General features: G+C 41.9%; 2 protein-coding genes across 7 annotated transcripts in view; one reads left to right on the forward strand and one right to left on the reverse strand.

Moving 5' to 3' along the window:
* Positions 1-24,608, reverse strand: part of LOC111179053 (putative E3 ubiquitin-protein ligase HERC3) — a 137,286-nt gene that overhangs the window by 32,776 nt on the left and 79,902 nt on the right. For 4 of the 6 annotated variants that reach the window (XM_089912476.1, XM_022582299.3, XM_089912473.1 and 1 more), the window contains 7 exons: positions 21,983-22,006; positions 21,802-21,891; positions 20,448-20,618; positions 18,508-18,651; positions 17,214-17,380; positions 13,774-13,840; positions 12,003-12,085 (listed from right to left, as the gene is read on the reverse strand). In XM_089912476.1, coding sequence (XP_089768602.1) covers positions 12,003-12,085; positions 13,774-13,840; positions 17,214-17,380; positions 18,508-18,651; positions 20,448-20,618; positions 21,802-21,891; positions 21,983-22,006 — 746 coding nt within the window. The remainder of the gene's footprint in view (positions 1-12,002; positions 12,086-13,773; positions 13,841-17,213; positions 17,381-18,507; positions 18,652-20,447; positions 20,619-21,801; positions 21,892-21,982; positions 22,007-24,608) is intronic. The other 2 variants (XM_022582305.3, XM_089912475.1) reach the window with 1 other exon arrangement.
* On the forward strand, positions 353-2,398 carry NAP1L5 (nucleosome assembly protein 1 like 5). Its single transcript, XM_022582315.3, has one exon. It carries the CDS (start codon positions 368-370, stop codon positions 896-898), a length of 531 nt encoding a protein of 176 aa, XP_022438023.1. The 5' UTR covers positions 353-367; the 3' UTR covers positions 899-2,398.

The following is a 24,608-nucleotide window of genomic DNA, read 5'->3' on the forward strand; positions in this document are numbered from 1 at the left end:
GCTGGGCCCTTCCCCGCGGCGGATACCCGCGGCCAGCTGCAGCCCCGCTCTACTGCGGGGGGAGGCGTGCGCGGGCGGACGGGCAGGGTCGCTAAGAAACGGGTCCGGACGTCGTCCGCAGTGCGGGGAGACGGCAGCGCAGCATCCGCGGTCGGCTGGCTGGTGCGGGTCGAGGGCCCGACCATCAGCTGATTCTGGGGAGCCAGTCAAGCGCCCGCGGGGGCAAAGGGCGGGGCCGCGCCAACGTCCCCCCCGCGGCCGACGTCAGTGCCGCTTGCCGCTTGCCGCTTGCCGCAGGATCGCCGGGGCGCAGCTCGCGGGCAGCTCTCCGCGGGAGCCACCGAGACCTCTGCGCTGCTCCGCGAACATGGCCGACTCGGAGAACCAGGGCCCCGCGGAGCCGAGCCAGGCGGCGGCGGCGGCGGCGGAGGAGGAGGAGGTAATGGCGGAAGGCGGTGCGCAGGGGGGAGATTCTGACAGCGCGTCCGGCGACTCCGACGGCGCGGTCGGTCAGACGTCTGAGGAGCCCCAGACGCCTGCGGAGAATGCACCGAAGCCTAGAAATGACTTTATCGAGAGCCTGCCTAACTCGGTGAAATGCCGAGTCCTGGCCCTCAAAAAGCTGCAGAAGCGGTGCGATAAAATAGAAGCCAAATTTGATAAGGAATTCCAGGCTCTGGAGAAGAAGTATAACGACATCTATAAGCCCTTACTCGCTAAGATCCAGGAGCTCACCGGTGAGATGGAGGGGTGTGCGTGGACCTTAGAGGGTGACGACGAGGAGTTGGAGGATGAAGAGTACGAGGAGGAGGAGGGAGAGCCTGCGGCGGAGGCGGCGGCTGCTGCCGCCAGAGATGAGGGTCCCCACTCTGCAGTGTCTGACGACGCCCAGAAATAAGCGGGGGCAGAGATTGCAGAGGAGAATGACGACGCAGATTCAAAACCCCGATTTTTTTTTTTTTTTCTTTTACACATCGGTGGACTTGAAAAGGCTCAGGTTTTGGACCAAAGTACAATGTGAATCAATTCTGACATTCCTAGAATCATATTAAATCGACGCAATCAGGTTCTGGCCAGCCCGTTTCCAATCTGAACACCAATATACCAAAAGGTGTTGTAAACGAGTTAAATTTAAAATGGCTTTTTCATGATCTCTTCTGCGAGGGCTGGAGTTGAGGCTTCCTAAGGGTGTCAGGTAGATGTGAAGTAAAGAACGTCACTTTGAAGCCCTCTGGTCACACTGCCACACATCACACTACGCCCAGAACGCCCAAGCCGAGACCGAACATGTTCTCAATGCCTAATGCTTCAATTCCTTTAGTCTTGCATTTTTCCAGCGCAGAAGCATCAGAACCCAAGAAAAATCTCATCTTTAAGACTTTGCTTTCATAACCCAGACATCAGCTTTATACTTCAGAGAAGCGTGATGGGATGGAGGAAGCCCGTGCCGCAGATCTTGACAGTACTGTTGATGAGGCCCAGAAAACTGCCACTTCAAATTCTAAAGACTGTACTGAATATTTGGTTCTGAGAAGGAGGGTGTATAACCTGTACACTATTGTCAACATATGTGTTTCATTATTTACAGTCTCGTGTTTATGTGTTTTCTTGGTAGTGTCTATTTACAAAGGTGTTAAAAAAAAAAACAATGTTTAAGTATTGATCCCTTTATCTAGCATTTTAGAAATATTAATTTACTTGAAAAGATGTAGAACCTAGTAACTTCTGTAAAGCATGTGTATCCAATGTTATGTGGGATCCCTGTGATGTCTTTTTGTCTTGTAGCTTTTAGAATGTAGCTGTGAAAATTATCAGAACTCTTCACGGAAGCTAATGTGTGGAAAAAATACATACTTGAAGAACCAATCCAACTGTGTGTCCCCATCCCCAGCTCAGACGTAGAAAGGGTTTAAGTTTGCTTGTGTTTTGCTGTGCCTTCCTTATTTTGCTATGTAAATGTGACATATTAAATATAAAATGGTGCATAATCAAATTTTTCTGCTTGAGAACAGACTGTCATACAGTAAAGGATTTTTAGGAGGACACATTTAATGTAAAGACTCTTAGCTTCTTTGTGGGTTTTGAATTGTGTGATCTGTAAAGAAATTTAAGCATAACGTTGTTTACCACTGTGGTGGTAATAAAACTGTATTTTCAAAAAACAAAAGGACTCATACCCTGACTGCCTGGAATCAAATCCCAGCTCTGCCTCCTATTAGCAATGAATCTTGGGCCATTACGTTAATCTGTGTTCAGTTTCTCCTCATCTATAAAAGGGGATAGGAAGTCCCTTCCTCACAGGTTATTATGAAGAACAAACTAGTTAATTTACATAAATCCCACAGACCAGTGTCTGGCCCTAAGGGCTCAAGATATTTTAGCTATTATTATTATATGAAAGATAAAGATGATGATTTGAAATTCAATCCTCCTAAATTACGAAAGAAAAAATACATATTATATTCCTAAGTTCATGATACACAGGTAGTTCAATAAACTGTCTTGTTTTGTTTTAAATCATTAAACCTGTGTTTAATTCATAAACACAGGTAGTTCAATAAACTGTCTTATTTTGTTTTCCTCAATATAAAAATCAGGTTTTGATTTCTTCCCAGAAAGGACAAAAGACTTTAACGTGACATTATGCATATATTAAAAAGTCTATTTCAGCTTTATATTTGGGCATTCTAAATGAAGTATAAAACTGAAGACCCCCCCAAAATTTTAAACACAGACGTGTTTTCTTCCATTTCCCTTAAGGGTTAAAATTAGAAGCAAAATTAGACTGCTTTACCTTCGGGAACGGAAGGAAGCTCTGACCTGTTGCTAATGGCAATAGTTGAGTGAAACCTTAATGTATTATTAATCTTCCTTAGGGCCAGGACAACAAAAAGAGAAAATCAAAATAATGTATTACATAAGTCAATGATTATCTTAACCATGATTATCTGAAATAGAAGGGAAAAAAATCTAAAAAAATTCAATATTCATTTCTTATCCCTAGGAGTAAGAGACTGTCATTTAATATTTTTCTAGGTCCCACAAAAAAGCAAAACTGAATGAAACAAATAAGGTGTGTAGTTAGTGGGAAAATAATTATTTTTCAGGCACGTGATTACACATAGAAAACCCAAGAGAATCAACTGAAAGCTACCACATTCACAAATCTGAGGAATAGACCAAACATATAAATATATAAAAACCAATAACTATTTCTAGGCACTACTAATGATAAAAATATATGCAAAGGGCTCTCTTCCACAGTAGAAATAAGAAACCAAAATATTTATAAAAACCTCTAATAAAAATGTATATAACCAATGGAAAAAAGAAACAGTATCACAAAGAAATGTACAAGAGGCCTTTGGAAGGTGAGATTGAATATGACAAAAGTGTCAATTCTTCCCAAATTAACTTTTAATTTATTACACTTCAAATCAAAACCCAAACTGGATCTGGAACCATATAATTACCCTAATCTTCACCTGTAAGTATAGGAAAACAATTAAGATTTTTACCTTAGACCAGACACACAAAAATATTTTTTGAATTGAAGAAAATATATTATTATCAATTACTAGACAGGGAAAGGTTACATTTAGAATGATTTAAGACCAAAAGAAATAATCGACAGGCATGACAACACAAAAATTAAGAAGTTTTAGAGATTTAAACAGACTCCACATTTTTAAAAGTAAACAGCAAACTGGGAATAAAATCTGCAATAAATACAGATGGCAAAGGGTTAATAGTCTTCATATAACAAAGAGTTGATACAAATGATATGAAAATCATTTCATCTTAATACAGAAAAACGTAAAGGACATCAGCGGACGACTTTAAAAAAGGGAAATACTGCAATCCTGTTTGGGGCAGCAAGACACGTCCTGAAAGGGCAATACTAAGTGGACCAGGCCTCCAGCAAGGTCTGGAGGATATGCAGGCCGAGCTGTGTGCTCTGGCCAGCAATCTTTCTTTCACTTATGATAAGACTTTAGCTGTGGGGTTTTCTAGCTACCAGTCATACCACTGTTGGTTACTTTTCTCAGGATAAGGCACATAATGTGCCCTTCACAATGTCAAACAATTTCCACCATTTTCCTAACTGGGTTGATCTTTCCCCTCTGTTTCCTGCACTGCTTATTTGATAGTTCCTCAGGCACACATAAATCTTGTGTGTTAACATGTAGCAGGACACCCTCCCTTGAAGGCAGGTCAAACGCTCTTACTCATAAACCTTTTTTCATCCATTATAGGCCCAAATTAGTAAGCAATGCACAACGTAACTGGCAGAAAGAAAGGCAACTGTGCATTACACATTCAACTCAGTCTCTAAGAGCATTATGCAGAAGACTGCAGCATGCCCACGCTCCCTGCCCGAGCACATCACAGCAGCTCTCCGAGAGTTTACAATTAAGCGTACACAGACGCGTTTGCATGTGCACACACATAGACACAAACACGTTTTTTTTTATTGGGGTGGAATTCACAAAACATAGCGATTTTAAATGAACAATTCAGTGGCATTTAATACATTAATAATGCTGGGCAATGACGACTTCTATCTCATTCACTTTTTTTAAACAAAAATATTTTAGAGGTAGACATCAGTAAAAAGGATCAATGCTGGGCAGAATATGTAAAGTAGCCTATGCATGGAAGAAATACAAATTTTACAAGTGAGGTCAAGTTTCTTATTAAATTAGATTGGATTTAAAAAAAAGAACACTCAGTATTTGTAAGGATTCGATGAAATGGGTACTTCTCATACACTGACGATAATGTATAAGCTGGTATAATTCATTAGCAAAATCAATTTAGTAAAAATATCAACAAATTCAAAATGATATACACTAATTCAATTTCACCCTTGGGACCTTACCATTAAAAAGAAATTTTAAAAACAAACAAAGCTTTATACATAAGATGACTGATACAGTGTTATTAAAAATGGAGGGGGAAGAGAAAGAAAAAAAGGGAAAGAAAAAAAAAAGAACACAGAAACAAGCCAGATACCCAAAAGGGAAAGAATAGAAAATACACATTTACACAGCAGGCTGTGCAGCCATTATTAAGGGTGTTCATGAGGGCTTTATAATAACATTATAGATATAAGCACTGTCTCAACCTAAGTTTAAAAATTCAGACATACACTTTTATACGTACATTGTATGTCTTTAACTATGCCAACTTTGTTTTTAAAAAATTGCATAGTCTGCCTGAAACGAAAACGGCAAACTCTTCGAAGTCATTTATCTTCTAGGGATGAGGGGACATGGGGACTCTGAAGCCCTGGTCTTGGCCCTCTAAGTGGCAGTGTACTGAGAGCACAAGCTCTCAGTCAAACAGAATGGCTCTGAATCCTGGCTCTGGTGTCCGAACACTGGACTTCTGGCTGTGTAACCTTGAACAAGTGACTTTTGTCTCTCTCTGCCTCAGTTTCTTCAACTGTAAAGTGGGGAGGACTGCATGGGAAGGACTCAGAATAATGCCTGACACAAGGGAAGCACTCGAGAAACGTTACTGGCATTTTAATTATCTGCTATTCCTATAACAGCCCAGTGCGAGTACCACGCAGATCTTAACGATTACACCTCTCATAGACTATCTCAAGAGATCAAGGTGGGAGGAAGACGCAAGAGGGAGGAGATATGGGGATATATGTATATGTATAGCTGATTCACTTTGCTATAAAGCAGAAACTAACACACCACTGTAAAGCAATTATACTCCAATAAAGACGATTAAAAAAAAGAGATCAAGTGAAGTCTTTCATTAGTCCTAACTTCAGTAGATCTTAAGGCGCTAGAAGTATCTGTCACGTGTGGGTTTTATTCTCAGGTTCTCTCTATGGTATCTAGGTGCCCTTTGGAGCACTTGCCTTAAGCCTGGCATTTCCTTTTCACTATTCCCTCTCTCCACCCCTTTTTTAATATGGAAGAAATGGGGGAAGATACTGATTGCATTTGATTTGATTAAATTGAGTTAAACTGGGGGAAATCTAGAATGATATGTGGGGGTTTTTTATTAATGGTAGTAACACCATGCCACAGAGCGTGAGAACTACTTAACCACAAAGAGTCATGTAATGCAGTATTATTCAGATGTGACTGCCAGTTGTTCCAAGATGTAGCTAAGATGTGGCCACCAGCAATCACCCATGGATGTTCTTTTACCTGGATGCTTATAATTCAATTGTCTGTCTGCAGCTCTTGTCCAAGGCAAGAAAGCAATTTTAAGTCCAAATGGAACGTAATAAATTATGGATACAGAATTGGTACCCTTCTGACATTTCCCTCCAGGGCAGTGGTGACAGCAAATATCTCACTGTTAACAGAAACAGCTTCAATGCCAGCAGTATCTGTATACACAACGCTCAAGTTAAAAATCCAGCAGGTGTTATTCTTTTGGTTCTTTCATTTAATTTTCTTAGACTAATCTATGAAATACCCGAAAAGGACCCCCAGTGATGAGGTTATGGCATATAACAGTCAAAAGGAAATAACAACTGCAATGATTAATCTTTTATCGTCATATACAAGCTTTCTTACCGGGATCTCAACATGCTTCAATGTTAAGATTTCTGCTTTTTGCAACATTAAAGATAAAGGAAAAAACACCTGCTTGTCTTCTGCTGGCTGTCCCTAACTCTGACAGCAATACTATGTAATAAGGCAGTAACCACACTAGGTTCTCAAAAGCCTTCCCAACAGGTAACTGTGTCAGCAAGGGGGTCTGCTCCTGTCACCGAGTACAGAGTCATGGACAACAGTGCCTAAAGCAGTGGGTGAGCTCTCCACCGTGTGTTCGATGAGTGCTAGCAACACAGAAAAGCCGAAACCCAAACTTGCACCTAACACAGAAGCCATTCCATGTTTAAATTTCAAGCATCGCGTACTGGCAATAAAAATAAGAACCCCCCCTCTGCCTGGCAATATTTAAAACGACAGCACATTTTATTGCACAAAGATTTGAAAACTTTTTTAGAAAGAGAGAAGCTATTTTTTAGAAAGTCATGGTAACATAACAATGGAGTTTTGTAATACAAGTAAAAGAATAATGTAACTTCCCTTATTACTCCCTTGAAATTATGTACTGTCTTTCTTTTAAGGAACCTGTATGTCATCAGACCATCCTTATGAAAAATGTCTTGTAGAAGCAGCCCTGAGGTCAATTAGGGACAAATAACTGCATAGACAGAGAAAAGGAACCCACATGGCTGTAAACAAAAGCACGCTCTCCACACTGATTCTGAGGACCCCTCATGGGATCAGCAATGTCCAGGAGTGCATATGTGTCAGTGTATGGTCAGGACATTCAAGATGGCTGTTCTCTTGCTCGCTGTACATCCCCTGCTCTACCTGTGCCTGCTTCACCTACACCTACTCTCATGACTGACCTTCCTACATACTTGCCCCAGGCCCTAACTAAATGACCGTTCTAATTTGAGATGAGAACATCTCCGCGAAGATAGATAGCTTATCAAAGGGGTGTTGAGGGGCATGCCGGTCTACTGGTTTCCCTGATAACTGAGAGCCAACCTGACGTTAATTCCCCCTATAACTGGTAACCTCCTCCATCCCCCCGGTAGCAAAGACTACCACCACATCCTGCCTGACCTCGGATGCACACAGTGGGGTGTCGCTCCAAAACCTTGCTTCAGACATGTAAGATCTCCCATCCAGTTAACCACTGATGTCTCTGTTGCTGACTCCAGGCTCTTTCTTCGGTCTTAAGGCTGGGCAAGTACAGAGCTTGTAGGACTGTGGGGTGCAGCCCAAGAGTCAGCAACAGATATAAATAATGGAGAAGGAAAAAAAGAAGACGAAGAAAGAAAGTGTGCCACGGACCCACATCTATCATGCAACTCCTTTGCTCACAAACTTTACAGAGCACCTTTCCCTTTTTATTATATCCTCATCTCTACTTTCTAGTATCCAAATCTTAGGAGTCCTCCCAACAGCTCTAATCCCATATCCATCCTCCCAGATGCATCTGTCCACGTGGATTTCTCTGATCCCCTTCCGATCCAATTAATCAATTTTGTCTTCATACTTCATTTACGGTTACATATGAGAACAGCTTGTCACCCTAAACAAACTGTGGTCTACTTCAGAGTTCCTGCACAAACTGTCTCTCAACTATTAAGTGAATTCAATCGCTGACTCAAAGAAACACCTACCGAATAAGGAGAGACAGAGAGAGTGACAGAGAGAGAGAAGCAGAGAGACAGAAAGAGAAAAACTCAGACCCAGAGAGAGAGAGAGCAAAAAAGGCAGAGACAAAAAGTACTCCAAGAGCAATAATTTTATCAAGATATGAAAAAGAAAAGTCCCAACAACTGCCTCTTCTGAAGACTACATCACAGATCACCTATGCCCGCACGACATGGCTCTTCCGCCCCCCCCCCCCGGCTGTATCTAACACACAGCGCATTGGGATGACTCACCAGAATGTGAAGAAATTCTGAATATGCCCCTCCTCAGGCTGCTTGCCCAGCCCACTGTTAGCTCCTAACAAATGATGCACACACTGTCGTGTCTGAAATCTGACGCAAAAGCTCAGACATCCTTTGAAAGACTAAAGGCTGTAGATGTATCTACGTACACACATACATACATATGTAATAAAGCAATCATCAAAACCAGGAGGGAAGAGAAATCACCTGGACCCACAAAGCCACTTTATGATCTGCCATAAATTCCCCAATTCTAAAAACAGTATCAAGGACTTCCCTGGTGGCGCAGTGGCTGAGACTCCGCGCTCCCAAGGCAGGGGGTCCGGGTTCGATCCCTGGTCAGGGTTCGATCCCTGGTCAGGGAACTAGATCCCACATGCGGCAACTAAGAGTTCACGTGCCGCAACTAAAGATCCCGCATGCCTCACCTAAAGATCCCACATGCTGCCGCGAAGATCCCACGTGCCGCAACGAGGACCCATCGCAGCCAAATAAATAAATAAATATTAAAAAATGAAAACTAAATAAAATAAAAACATTATCAGACTCTACGGAATAATGAGACTGTTCTTATTAAACAAGTCATTTGCTGTTAACAAAAATACGAACATTATGTAGACAAAGAAAGGACAGTGCTTTCAGCTCCAAAAGATTCTTATCAAGTTAAGAGTTTCGATTGAAACACCTACTTGAGACAAGACTAGCCTCTATATTAGATTCCCAGAGTCAAGGTAATTTCATCATCTGAAGCCATTCTGTTGGGTACTTAGCAACTTCTGGATTATTTTACTTAATTCTGGTATTAGAGCTCACACTTGCCCCAAAGCTGAGGCTTCCTGGATAGTCTGGAAGGTTTACATGACAAAAAAAGATTACTGAATGTTACATTAGACCACTTGGGCTTCCAGCTATCTTTAAAAACATAAAAGGATGGAAGAAGAGGCCTGTCAGTTTTCCTATCATTCCTGTTTTCCAAAGGGAAAACTTATGGGAGGAAGCCAATATATATCACTTGGATAGAGTGAATTTCATAGGATCTCTGTTTGCATCTTTGCAACTATTTGCAGTAAGAAGCCAACTAGCACGCAGAGTGAATTAGCTTTAATTTCCCAACATGCTTAAAACAGCACACAACTTCTCTTCATCTGTAACTTTTTCCACAGCTTCAACGAACCCTTGCCTCCAGAAGGCTTCCCTCGCTCACAACCCTCCCAAGTGGAGACTGCCACTCCCTCGTCTTTCCTCACCCCTACCGCTTCTTTAAGCCAAGAAGTTTCGTCTCTAGCTAATGTGCTAACGGTCCCTAAATCCTCATCTCAAGAGTCTACTTTCTATTCTAATACATACAACTCATCTAAGAACATACATTTTCCCTGTCCTCGTTTTTATTTATTTCACCACTTTTTTCCTTGTGTAGGCAACCTCAAGTTCACTGGTCATTAAGACTGGCATAAGTAAACAAATAAACTACTGATATAAGACTTCTAATACGACAAACTAGTGAATATAACAAAAAAGAAGCGGACTCACAGACATAGAGAACAAACTATGGTTACCTGTCGGGGGGAGGGGCAACATAGGGGGTGGGAAGTGGGAGGTACAAACTACCTAGTGTAAGGTAGGTTCAAGGGTGTACTGTACAATATGGGAATACAGCCAATACTTTGTAATAATTGTAAATGGAAAGTAACCTTTAAAGACTGTATTAAAATTTTAAATGCAAAAAAGAAAAAGAAAACATCCTACTTAAAAAAAAAAAACTATGAATTGATTTTAAAAAAAGACCCCTCTTGATGACAGACATAAATTTTCAGCTCTAAACAAAATCACCTAGGTATCACACAGACATGTCAAAATCAACACATACAAAATAGAACTCTTTCCCCTCCACCCTGTGCTACAGATTCTGTTTCCTGTTGGTCAGCTCTCCAAATTAGAAGCCTCAGAGTTGTTATCAATACGTGCCTCTCGGGACTTCCCTGGTGGCGCAGTGGTTAAGAATCTGCCTGCCAATGCAGGGGACATGGGTGTTCGAGCCCTGGTCCAGGAAGATCCCACATGCCGCGGAGCGACTAAGCACGTGCACCACAACTACTGAGCCTGTGCTCTAGAGCCCACGAGCCACAACTACTGAGCGCGTGCGCCTAGAGCCCATGCTCCGCAACAAGAAGCCACCGCAGTGAGAAGCCCACGCTCTGCAACAAAGAGTAGCCCCCGCTCGTCGCAACTAGAGAAAGCCCATGCGCAGCAACAAAGACCCAATGCAGCCATAAATAAGTAAATAAATAGATTAAAAAAAAAAATTACATGACTCTCTAGTACCATCTGTATATAATGAGACACTAGCTCCTGCTGATTGCATAAACACGTAGCCGGCTCCGTATCCCCGCTAGCTTCACTTTGGCCCTTACCACCCTGCCCTTGAGCTACCTCAACAGCCTCGTAATGGGCCTCTCCACACGTGGCTGACTTCCATATGGCCACCAGTCATCACTCAAACAGAGATCAACCATGTCCCACTGCAAACCCATTCCAGGTCTTGACTAGCTCCACCCCAATACCACTGTGCCCACCCTCCATCCGTACCCTAAGCCCTGCCCCACAAATACTCTTCATTCTCTGGCATGTGTTAAATTGGAGAGTCTGACTCATATTACTCCCTGTGCCTAAAATGTTTTCCCTCTTCAGTGTCTGGTCAGAGTGTTATGGCCTCTCCTCCTGGTTCCCTGGCGCTTGGCCTATCACTTTCCTATCACATGCACCATAATCTCCCGCAATCATTCATTACACTGCCCCTTCCCGGCTGCCTTGAGATAAAAGTTACTTATTTCCTATACTCGGCAACACGCCTGGCGTACAGCAGACACTCAGTGCTTGTAAACTGAATTGATTAATATGTAGATGGCCAACAACCTCACTCATAATTTAATTCAAAAGCAAACAAAATTGAATTTTTTTCTCCTCCAAAGGGATAACACAGAGAAAAACCATCCTGAAAAACCAGATATACTTGGATTAATTTTCATGAGGCAGAAAGAATTTAATTTAAAACCTGTATTACAAATTCTTCAGCAATAAAACCACCATAATCGTGAGCATCTTTACAGCATTCGCTTATTCAACACATTTTTTTGGAGCATTTTTATGCCACTCGCTCTGCTGGATACCGGAAACTTTGTGCTAAATGCTGGGAGTTCATTCATTCCAAAGTGTTCTCCTATAAATTATCTCACTTTAGTCTCACAACCATTCCATGAGGGAGGCAGGACAGTTATTATAACCCCCATTTGACAGATGAGAAACTGAGATCAGAGAGTTTACGTGATTTGCTCAGGGTCAAAGCCAGTAAGACAGAGATGTAGAACTACAACAGTTATCTCCTGAACCCAGGTCTGCTGCTTCCTCTACTATTAAACCCCTAAAGTTGCCTTAACACCCTTACTCCCTCTGAAGAAGGGATGAAAATTTAACTTCAGTCTTGGTCTTACAAGGAAAAGTGCAGAGAAATGAAGTAACGTGTGCACGGTCCAGGATCAGGACTAACCTGTTCTCCTTGCACACAGCCACTCTGTCTCCCCCAGGTATCAGCTTCTTCTGTTCAATCACGCCATAGCTTTCTCGACAAATCTATATTTAAGGGGGGAAGAAAGAAACATTTCAATTTTGTAGACCACTTATCTTTCTAGACCCCAAATGACTGAGAGAAGCTTTAGGAACAAATGTAGCTTAATGACTACTTATTACCACAGAACATTCTCAGGAGGAGAAAGGGAACCTGAGTCAGAGAGCACTGGCACCTTAAAACATATCTTTTTATTTATTTTTTTAACATCTTTATTGGAGTAATAATTGCTTTACAATGGTGTGTTAGTTTCTGCTGTATAACAAAGTGAATCAGCTATACATATATATATATATCCCCATATCCCCTCCCTCTTGCGTCTCCCTCCCACCCTCCCTATCCCACCCCTCTAGCTGGTCACAAAGCACCGAGCTGATCTCTCCGTGCTATGCGGCTGCTTCCCACTAGCTATCTACCTTACGTTTGGTAGTGTATATATGCCAAGACATGGAGTTGCCAATAAATGCAATCAAAGAGAAAATGATATGAACTCTAGAAATTATATGTATAGGAGTAAAGAGGAATAATGCTTCAGTAATTTTCTTAATTGTACAGATTAATCATTCATTCATTTATTCAACACATTTACTGAACTCCTGTAACATTCAAGACACTCTGACTACCATATGACCCACCAATTCTACTCCTGAGTATATATCTGAAAAAAACAAAAACAGTAATTCGAAAAAATACATGCACCCCAATGTTTACAGCAACATTATTTACAATAGCCAAGATATGAAAGCAACCTAAGTGTCCATCAGCAGATGAATGGGTAAATAAGATGTGACACATGTACACAATGGAATACTACTCGGCCATAAAAAAGAAGGAAATGGTGCCATTTGCAGCAACATGGATGAACATGGAGGGTTTTATGCTAAATGAAGTAAGTCAGACTGAGAAACACAAATACTGTACGATGTCACTTGTACACAGAATCTAAAAAACACAACAAACTAGTAAATATAACGAAAGAGAAGCAGACTCACAGATTTAGAGAACAAACCAGTGGTTACCAGAGGGGAGAGGAAAGAGGGTAGGGACAGTACAGCGGTAGGGGACTAAGGCGTACAAACTATTAGGTATAAAATAAGCTACAAAGACATACTGTACAACATGAGGAATACAGCAACTATTTTATAATAACTATAAATGGAGTATAGCCTTTAAAAATTGTGAATCACTATATTGTACACCTGTAACTGATATAATATTGTACAGCAACTATAATTTGATTTTTAAAAAGACACTAAAGGGACTTCCCTGGTGGCACAGTGGCTAAGAATCCGCCTGCCAATGCAGGAAACACAGGTTCGAGCCCTGGTCTGGGAAGATCCCACATGCTGCGGAGCAGCTAAGCCCGTGTGCCACAACTACTTGAGCCCATGTGCCTAAAGCCCGTGCTCCGCAACAAGAGAAGCCACCGCAATGAGAAGCCCGCGCACCGCAACAAAGAGTGGCCCCCGCTCGCTGCAGCTAGAGAAAGCCCGCACACAGCAACGATGACCCAATGCAGCCAATAAACAAATAAAATTTAAAAAACAAAAAAAGACACTACGACTACAATAATTTGGTTCAGAGAAGTCTCTGAATTTGTTCTTTGATTTGGAGAAAAACTAATGTTAATTGTGACTTGTAAGCACGATGAAAGAGACAGCTACAATCATGAGTAAACTGTGGAAATCCTTACCGTGAAGTTGAGGCAGAAAGTCTCCTCAACATCTTCCCCAGGATAATCTAGAAGTTCTTGAAGACTCCTAATCACAGATCGACAGAGAAAGGAAATGAGGCAAATCAGACACGGCAACAGTATTTCCATCTCAGTCACATGCCCACCGGACTGTCTGCAAGGAAACGCTAGAAAAGAAGATTCTACAATGAACGTTAATCCAGACTGACAGAAAATCATGTTAACTGTATCTTGAAAAGAAATACGGCAGTTGACTTGTAAGACACTCATTCATCATTCTCTGTTCCTACTGACAAATCTTACTGAATTTACGGAGAAATTCTGATGGAGTCATATCTGACACGTGGGTTAACTCTGGTATTCCTCAGAAGTAGACACATGAGGAGATGGTCTTGCAGCGGTCCTACAGACTTGCTTTACCCATAGGCACTAGTAGAAAAATCCTCTTACCATAAAAAAAAAAAGCTACTAAGTCACTGTATCCACTTAGGAATCTTAATGGCTTACTCGTTAATGCAAGGGGCTCTGTATGGTAAAGAACCGCCATATTAAAGAACACCGAAACATGTTTCTGCCAACAATGATCATATCGTATACTCTCACGAGAATACGTTCTTATCACTAGACCTCATTCACACTTTCTTCTTTAGTGATCGCGGAGCCTGGCAGTTCCAGAAAGAAAAAATTGCCCAGAAAGAAAATTCTTAGTGTGGCATTTAAATCTGTTTCCAGTTAACCAGCCAAGAAGATTACTTGAAATGTATCATTCTCAGCCAGGTTGGCAAAGAAAATAGCACACATTTCTGTCACTCTCAGTTACCAAAAAAAGCAACCCTGCCTGGGTCTCCTCTGTCATTTTTTTATATTCCTTCTAAATTTTCTTTTCCTCTCTCTGTGCACCCTCTCCCCACATCCTTTATGATTTCTCTGTATTGGTGTCCTATACTGGTGGTGTGACAGTCTCATTTCCAGAGGGCACCTTAGAGACCACCCTTCCTCTATCTCCATCTTAAAATCAGTCCTCTTTCTCCATAAAAAAGGGATGTTCTGGGCTTCCCTGGTGGCGCAGTGGTTGGGGGTCCGCCTGCCGATGCAGGAGACACGGGTTCGTGCCCCAGTCTGGGAGGATCCCACGTGCCGTGGAGCGGCTGGGCCCGTGAGCCATGGCCGCTGAGCCTGCGCGTCCGGAGCCTGTGCTCCGCAACGGGAGAGGCCACAACAGTGAGAGGCCCGCGTGCCGCAAAAAAAAAAAAAAAAAAAAAATGGGATGTTCCTTCCTGTTGAAGTCAAAAGAATTGTACTGTTTAGAGAAAGTCACAGATATGGTGTCTTTTTATATACTTCGCCTTATGCTACCTAAAATCAATACAGAGGAACTCAGAATAAAAGGAGTTTTTACGAGCCAGAAAGAATAATAACATAAAAACATGGCTCCACTACGCTGGAAAACCGTCTGGAGGTTCCTCAAAAGGCTAAACACAGAGTTACCATTTGCCCTAACAATTCCATTCCCAGGTACATACCCAAGAAAAATGAAAACTTACATCAACACAAAAAGTCTGTAAGAAAATCCACAGCAGCACTATTAGTAACAGCCGGAAGGTAGGAGAAAGCCAGACATCCATCAACTGAAGAATGGATGAACAAAATGTGGCATATATCCACATAACGAAATATGAGTTGGCAGTAAAAAGAAATAAAATACTGATACAAGCTGCAACCTAGATGAACCTTGAAAACGCACTGTGTGAAAGAAGCCAGTCACAAAAAAACACACGTGGTACGATTCTGTTTATGTGACATAGCCAGAAGAGGCCATCAATAGAGACAGAGAGTAGCTCAGTGGTTGCCCAGGGCTTGGGAGACGAGGAAGTTGGGGATGTCGCCTGAGGAGTCCCAGGTTTCTTTCTCAGGTGATGAAAATATTCTAAAATTGATTTTAATAAAGGCTGTACAACTCTGAATATACTAAAAGTCACTGAATTATATACCTCAGCTGGGTGAATTGTGTGGTATGCAAATTATATCTCAAACTACTTTCTTAAAAAGGCTCTGTGGGCTTCCCTGGTGGCGCAGTGGTTGAGAGTCCGCCTGCCGATGCAGGGGACACGGGTTCGTGCCCCGGTCCGGGAAGATCCCACAAGCCGCGGAGCGGCTGGGCCCATGAGACATGGCCTCTGAGCCTGCGGGTCCGGAGCCTGTGCTCCGCAACGGGAGAGGCCACAGCAGTGAGACGCCCATGTACCGCAAAAAAAAAAAAAAAAAGGCTCTGTGACATAACAGAAAATGCGTATATTGGTCTCTGTCCCCAGTTCCCGGCACAGGGCTCCCAAAACCCTAAGTGATGAGAGGGTTAGGAGCATCTTTTGTTCTAATGGGGTGATTCTGGGTGGGCTCCTGGGTGGGGGCTGGTCACCCAAAGGACCCAGCCGTGATCTTCAGCTCCACGCCCCCCATTCTCCAGAGAGGGGAGAGGGACTGGGAATGAAGGTCATAATTGATCACCCCGTAAGGAAGCCTCCTTATAATCCCAACAGTAGGGGGTTCAGGGAGCTTCCAGGTTGGTGAACACATCCACACACGGGGAGGGCAGTGCACCCCAACTCCATGGGGTCAGAAGCTCCTACTACACTCAGGACCCCTCCAGGCCTCACCCTCTGTATCTCTTCAACTGGCCGTTCATCTGTATCCTTTATTGTAAACCCTGAATAAACAGGTAAACCTAAGTGCTTCCCTGAATTCTCCGGGCCGCTCTAGGAAATTAATCGGACCTGAGGAGGGGTCTCGAGAGCCTCTGATTTGTAACCAGATCAGACAGAAGTTGTGGGTAACCTGGAGACCTACTGCTTGCGAGTGGCACCCGAAGTGGGTGAGAGTAGTCTGGAGGGACTGAGCACTGAGCTTGTGGGATCCAATGCCATCTCTAGGTAGACGGTGTCAGAACTGAGGTGAATCGTAGGACACCAGCTGGCGTCGTGGAGAATTACTTGGTGGTAGGGGGAAACCGCCACACGTTTGGTGACCAGAAGTGCTGTGAGTGTGGCTGCGGTGTGACAGTCAAGGTGACACAGAAGAGAGAAACACAGAAGGACAGGGAGACCTGTAGGTTTTTGCAAAATACAGACTCCCTTTTCAATACTTTCTCCCCTGTACTTATGGACCATGACAAAGCTCGAAGTCCTAATTTTTTGTTCAGGATAAGAAAAGCAGACAGCTGGATTCCTGGGCAGCTACGACTTCCCTTTTCCCCTTTCTCCTTCTGCCCCTAGAGTGACACAGGCACTGCTTCAAGCCAGGAGCTGTGGAGCCACATCTTAAGACAAAGCATACACAGCACAGTCTAATGATAAACTCTTAACTTGTACACGTGGTGTTGTCAACCTTTGGTCCCAGCGCCAGAGCAGTTCTCCACACCGGGCTCCCGTCTTCCAGCTCCGTACCTTCCTTCCGTGGGTGACAGCTCCTTCAAGTCTTCCAGGCCAGGCTTCACGTTCAGTAGCTTCTTATAGAGAGCCAACGGGAAGTGCAGGTCCACCACGGTGGAGTTGTAGATGGCGAGTCCACAGGTTATGCCAATCAAGTGAAACCAGTTGTGCTCTACAAAACACTTTCACCACATGCGCAAATGTGTTAAAAAGAAAAGCAGGGACTTCCCCGGTGGGCCAGTGGTTAAGAATCCGCCTTGCAATGCAGGGGACGTGGGTTTGATCCGTGGTAGGGGAACTAAGATCCCACATGCCACAGGGCAACCAAGCCCGCGTGCCGCGACTACAGAGCCCACACGCTGCAACTAAGACCCGACACAGCCAAAAGTAAATAAATACACATTTTAAAAAAAAAAAAGAAAAGAAAAGCAGTGTTTGCAGCCCTCAAAACAATCTGCCATTTACTTTAAAAATATTTTCAGTACGAAAGAATGAAGATCTCGTTAATATTTAGTTACCTTCTGAAGCAGACAAGTACCCCTAACAAAAGTTCAGCTGTCGCCCAAAGATGCAATGCTGTAAGTTAAGCGTTTACAGCTCATCCGTGATACAGAGCACAGCTTACCCTCATTTAGAGCAATGCTGTCCAACAGAACTTTCTGCAATGACGGACACATTCTATTCTGTGCTGTCCCAGATGGCAGCCACTAACCACATGTGTCTACTGAGGACTTGGACAGTGGTTAGTACAAATGAGGGAATGACTTTAGTATTACTTAATTAAATAAAATTTCAACTTAAATAGCTACAGGAGGCTAATGGCTACCTTTCGAGACAGTGCGGATCTAGGGAGAAAAGTCTGGTTAGAAAAAGAGCTAAACTATAGTCTGCTTGAAATAAGAATGCCTTTTAAAACTTAGCTCTCCGACTGAATTTTCAAAAAGTGTGAGTATGTGTATATCTGTACGAGTGTTCATACACGTACTATCACTGTTATTAAAATAAGATATATTTGACAACTACTTTTTATATGTCATAAAACCAATTTCTTTATCATCCCCTACTCGTTCTACCCTCCGAGGATTACAAAACTTGGAGCTTACCTACTAGAAATGGAAATGGGGCTAATGGGTGACAGAACACACTATGACATCTTAGCAACGGGTGAAACATGAAGACGGGGAACATGACGATAATCATGTTATATGATTACCTCTGTTATGCTCCCCTCTGTAAACACCAGAAGGCTAGGGATTGGTCTGACAGTTTAATTCAATCCATCTGTTGAAAGGTGACGTCACTAACTTACCGTATCTGAAAACCACAAGAGATTTGAATCCTGATAGTAGGTGAACATTCCATAGATGGGATTCAACAATTCTTTTAATAGTAAAAGAAAGAACTCCTTTGTGACACCACCAGCATCCACTGCTTCTTCACCATCAAAAATGACCTTGAAGTAATGAAAGCAGAATCAGTATTTCAGGGAAATCACTAGCATTTCATGTTTGTTTGTTTTGTCGTTGTTGTTTTTTTAGCAAATTATTTCCAAAGTCAGGACAAAGAAAGGAAGATGTAACAAGAGAATACACTGACGCAATGAAAACTGCAAAGTGTATCTGCTGATAATATATTAACAAGGCACTTATAAACACACAAAATTTTACCAGGCACTTCATGGGATACAGAGAAAGTCAGACGTTTACCATATGTCCACAGAAAGTTTACCATCTATTTGGGGCAGGGAGGCAAACATAAAAGAACCAATTCGAGAATACATTTTATTTTCAAAGAGTCAGATACACTGAGAGGTCCATGTTCTGGCACGTAGAGAAAAGCAGTGGCTAACTTGAATAAAGGAAGAAATCTCTCTCAGCGGAGTTCTTGACTAACTGATACATATGAAAGGGAGGAGAGCATTCTGAGCAGACACAGACCTGGGCTCTGTGAGGGGCCACAGAGAGACCCATCACAACAACAGCTACAGCAAACCAAAGGACGAGATTTACTGAGAGTCTTCTACATGCCAGCCAGCACTTAAACTCTATTAACCTAATCCTCAGAACAGTCTTACGCACTGGAATTACTATTATCAAACCCATTTTACTGGTAAGGGCTCAGGTACAGGACTAAAAACAGCATTTAAGAAAGCTTATCCTGGGAACTTCCCTGGTGGTCCACTGGTTAAGACTCCACGCTTCCAACGCTGGGGCCACGGGTTTGATCAGGGGACAGGGAACTAAGATCCCGTGTGCTGCATGGCACAGCCAAAAAGAAAAAAAAAACAGCAAGCTTATCCCGGTGCCTGTGGTCAAGGTTGCCTAGAGCAGGAGAGTAAAGGTCTCCGATTATATGGATGCCAGCAGAAGACTTAAACATGCTACCAAGCAAGAACTGTCCCACCTGAATTACTGATTGAAAACAAGGGGCAAAGAAAGTGCCCTCTCTTTGCAATATCAAAAACCTAACCCAGAAGTTCTAGGGAGAACTCCCAGGCAGACTGATGGGACTGATACTACTTACTGGAAATTTTTAAAAGGGTGACAGTATCATGGAGACCATCAGTTTCTTGCCTATTACATTTCAGAAGCTGGAGTTTACAACAGGATTGGAAATAGAGTTAGGAAAGTCTTCTGAAGGGAAAGGTAAATCACTTAAAACTTCAATAATTCACTAAATATTTACCGACCAGCTACTGCGTACCAAGCATTGTGCTAAGCCCTGGGAATACACTAAGCGGTGACACAAACATGCCTAATCTATGAGGAAAGACAATTTCTTAATTTAATCATTTCCAAGTACTGAGAGGACCTATCCTAACAGGCCATCAGCTGCCCAGACAATTTCACTACCTTTCCGTTCTCTTTTTTTTTTTTTACCTTCTTTCTCTCTTAAATCTTTGACATCCAAAGATTCCTAGATGCTGGCTTGGTGGTTTTACCTAGTTGAAGCTTTAGCAGTGCTGTTGTTCGCTTGGTTTTGGTAGAGCTGGAGCAGGTAAACTGAAGAGAGCAGACAAAAAAGGCCCTATATTCCCCTCACGTAACCCACTGGCATTTTTATCTGATGTCACGTTGAGATGTTCTCTTTGGTGACTGGACAGAAGGAAGTGAGTAAATTCTTGTAAAATGAATGAAAGAAAGAATGAATGGCTGTACTCCACGATTTTAATAAAATCTCTGCAGCTTCATCAACACTGTGTAAAGAAAACCCAGGAAGGGATTTAGAGGTATATACAGAAGGACTCACTCTGAGAGGCTTTTTTAAATCAATATCAGAATGAATGCTCAGCTCTCTCAGGGCATCTCCAACAAGGCTGCTCCTGCGAACATGAAGGACCAGGAAGGGGCTTCTGGCCAGCAGAGGCTCCAAGGTGAGAAGCATGAAGGCGTTCTGCAGGTTGGCCCCGTTGACCGCCACCTGGAACAGCACATCCAAGAGCACAGTTACCACTCAGAGCGCACCTGTGAGTAGGGACAGCAGCCAGCCCTGCCTTTGGACCAGGGGTAGGTCGGGGCCAGGCTGACTGCAGCTCCATTTTGGTCTTTATTTTCCTCCTAACTTTTCCAGTAGATTTTCTCAGTTACTCATGTTTACAAAACACACAAATCTTTCTAATCTGAACCCAAAGAGATTAACTGAAACACTTTATATAAACCATATGATCCATAACTCATTCGAAAATAATTTAGACTAAGCTGATGAAGACTGAAATAATATCTTCGTAGAAGAAAGTGATGATGGACAGTGGGTAGAAACTATGACTTTCAAAGTGGCAGGAAAAGAAGCCTAACAACCCCTTGCTAAAAATGGTGTTTATTCTTTGAAAAATGTCCATTTTCTCTGGAAAACCTTTAAATTGTCAATATCATGGATATATCACTGTGAAAACATATATATATAGAGACAGATATATATAGATAAGAGCTAGAGAGAGACAGACAGATGGGGAAAGGGAGAGGGAGATGAATGAAGTTATATATCCACCAACAATGGGAATTGGTAGATTTGGATTGCTAATTCACAGATGTCTTTGTAGGCTTGTCAAAACCAATTATATTTTACAATAAAAATGGGTGTCTAAAATAAATTAAACAAATCTCTATAACTTGAGTTTTCGCGCAATAAAGAACTGCCAAGCTCCACTTAATTATCTATCAGGGGTCAGCAAACAATGGCCCAAGGACCGAATCCAGCCTGCTGCCGGCTTTTGTACAGCTCTTGAGCTAACAGTAGTTTTTACATTTTTAAATAGTTTTTAAAAAATCAGAAGAAAAATATTTCACTACATGTGAAAATTATATAAAATTCAAATTTCATGCTACGACAGAGCTGAATACCTGAGACAACTGTATGGCCCACAAAGACACATATTTACTATGTGGCCCTTTATGAAGACACTTGCCACCCCCGTTTGTGTAGATGTACATTCACGTATATGTGTTATATTCAATATAAAATTGCTGAAAATTTTTCTAACAGTTCTAAAAGTCACAATGGAACTTCATCCAAACCAACTTTCTCCTATTAGGAAAAATTACAACTGAATGTATAAGATGAAAGAAACCCATAAGAAGAGGAAGTAAGGTTTAAAATACGTTGCCTGCATCTGTAGTTCAGCATCGGTCTGTAACATCTTGGTCTTGGCTTGGGCATCGAAGATGAAAGGGTAGGAACAAAGTGTTACAGCATCCTAGGATAAAACATATTATTGGCAATATTATAGTAGCCCACAGAGAATACTGCTGGAAAAATACATAAATAAATTTTACAGAGTCATTTACCTGCATTATAGATGGTCTAGCCTTCTGTGTAAAGAAACATAAAAAGTCTCTTAGTTGGATTACAAAACTTGAACTGTCTACCTCCCACAAATGACAAAACAAAAAACAAAACAGATAACCTATCTGACCATTTGGCCATGGAACTAACACCATTTGAACAGCTGACTGGAGTTTTGATGGAACAGACTAGTGAGAAGAACACTAAAAACAATTTAAAAAATTTTTAAAGGACCTTTACAAACCATTTCACTAACCCCATAATTCACAGTATTAATAGAACTCTCATTTATAAGAAATCTAATTCCCAAACAGGAGCTTTACAACCATGACCTCAGAGGTTAATTTTGTCAGGTAAAGTGGATAATGCAAATTTCATTTGTCAACGTGTTAAGTCTCCCTTTTACACACACACATACACACACACACACACACACACACACACACACACACACAGAGTTCCTCTTGGGAGAAACCAAATATTTAGAAAGCTGTCCCTGGGGGGCTTCCCTGGTGGCACAGTAGTTAAGAATCCACCTGCCAAGGCAGAGGACACGGGTTCGAGCCCTGGTCCGGGAAGATCCCACATGCCGCGGAGCAACTAAGCCCGTGTGCCACAACTACTGAGCCTGCGCTCTAGAGCCCGCAAGCCACAACTGAGCCCGCGTGCTGCAACTACTGAAGCCTGCGTGCCTAGAGCCCATGCTCCGCAACGAGAAGCCACCACAATGAGAAGCCCGTGCACCACAACGAGGAGTAGCCCCTGCCCGCCGCAACTAGAGAAAGCCCACGCAGCAACAAAGACCCAACGCAGCCAAAAATAAATTAATTAAAGAAAAAAGATATTTAGAAAGCTGTCCCTGACTAGGCACTTAGACCAATGCCTGGCCTACAGAAGACACTCCATCAATATGTGAATAAATCTGAATAAACTTTTGAGGAGGGGAATAACAATACAGACATACCTCGTTTTATTGTGCCTCACTTTATTGTGTTTCACAGATACTGCTTTTTTAAACATTTTATTTTTTTTACATTATTTAATTTTTATTGGAGTGTAATTGCTTTACAATGTTGTGTTAGTTTCTGCTGTACAGTGAAGTGAATCAGCTGTATGTATACCTATATGCCCCCCTCCCTCTTGGACCTCCCTCCCACCCCATCCCACCCCTCTAGGTCATCAGAGCACCGACCTGAGCTCCCTGTGCTATACAGCAGGTTCCCACTAGCTATCTGTTTTACACATGGTAGTTAGTATATTTATGTCAAACCTAATCTCCCAATTCATCCTACCCTCCCCCAACTTCCCACAAATTGAATTTTGTGGCAACCCTGAGTCTCTCAAGACTATGGGCGCCATATTTCCAACAGCATTTGCTCACTTCATGTCTCTGTGTCACATTTTGGTAATTCTAACAATATTTCAAAGTTTCTCATTCTTATTTGTTATGGTGACCTGTGATCAGTGATCTTTGATGTTACCACTGCAAAAAGACTGCAACTTGCTGAAGGCTAAAATGACAGCTAACATATTTTAGCAATAAAGTATTTTTTAATTAAGGTTTGTACATTGTTTTTTTAAACATAATACTATTGCACACTTAATAGACTACAGTACAATATAAACATAACTTTTATATGCACTGGGAAACCAAAAAATTTGTGTGACTTGCTTTATTGTGATATTCGCTTTATTGCAGTGGTCTGGAACCAAATCCACAATTTCTCCAAGGTATGCCTATAAATAAATACAACCACAAACATATCTAAGAGGTATGCTAGTTTCATTTATCAGGAGAAAAAAGGAACTCTCTCCTGAAAGGTTTTGTTAAGTTAATGAATAATGTTTGCTACATAACCTAACAGAAAGAAACAAAAAAAATCAACGGTATAGATCACGTTGACCTGTAGCAGCGTTTCTCAAACAGAAAACCATGGATTTATTCCCAGAGATCTGAAAGTGCACTATGAATTTTTTAAATTTTGTGTTTTTTTTTAATGATAGCCTAAACAAAATAAAAACACATTCTGAATGACCTCTTTATAATGATGTGTTACCATATAATTTGCATTTATTTTAATGATTGCACTGGTGCCATGTTATACTGAATTGTCCAAGGGTAATAAGAAAGAAGAAAAGCAGTCTTCCTTTGTAAGTGATGCATTTGTGTCCAGGAAAAGGCCACTGCAGTCCTGGCTCCCTGCATGAATGAAGGTTTAATAGCAGCTGAAAGGACAAAAGAGAGCTGAGTCATCCCTGGGTGTATAGAACAAGCTGCAGAACTCAAATCCCCAGGCCTGGCAGCCCGCAGTCCTGATCACAATGCAAGTGGGGTTTGGCTTCAGTAACGCATTTGCTCATCACGTTAAATCCATGAGGCTAATTTGTGTTTTACTGATTTTAGAGTTTTGTTAATATCTAATCTGTAAATTTGCTTTGGTTTTATAACATTTAAATGCTATATGAATAAGAAGTGTATATCTACCTCCTTTTGTATTTGTGTATATTTCAATGAAATCATTGAAAAGCAGTTTTAATTAAAATTCCCCTTGTTTATTCTTTAGAAACATGTTCCTTCAGGGATCTTGGAACATTTCCCTAGCCTGAGAAACACTAATCAGAGAAAGG

The sequence above is a fragment of the Delphinapterus leucas genome, chromosome 5 (assembly GCF_059928025.1).
Source record: "Delphinapterus leucas isolate spDelLeu-1000000601 "Yukka" chromosome 5, BTC_Dleu_Yukka2, whole genome shotgun sequence".
In the NCBI taxonomy this organism is placed as follows: domain Eukaryota; kingdom Metazoa; phylum Chordata; class Mammalia; order Artiodactyla; family Monodontidae; genus Delphinapterus; species Delphinapterus leucas.

Excerpts from the sequence above, each read along its gene's own strand:
- NAP1L5 (XM_022582315.3), top strand. The coding sequence starts at position 368 with ATGGCCGACTCGGAGAACCAGGGCCCCGCGGAGCCGAGCCAGGCGGCG.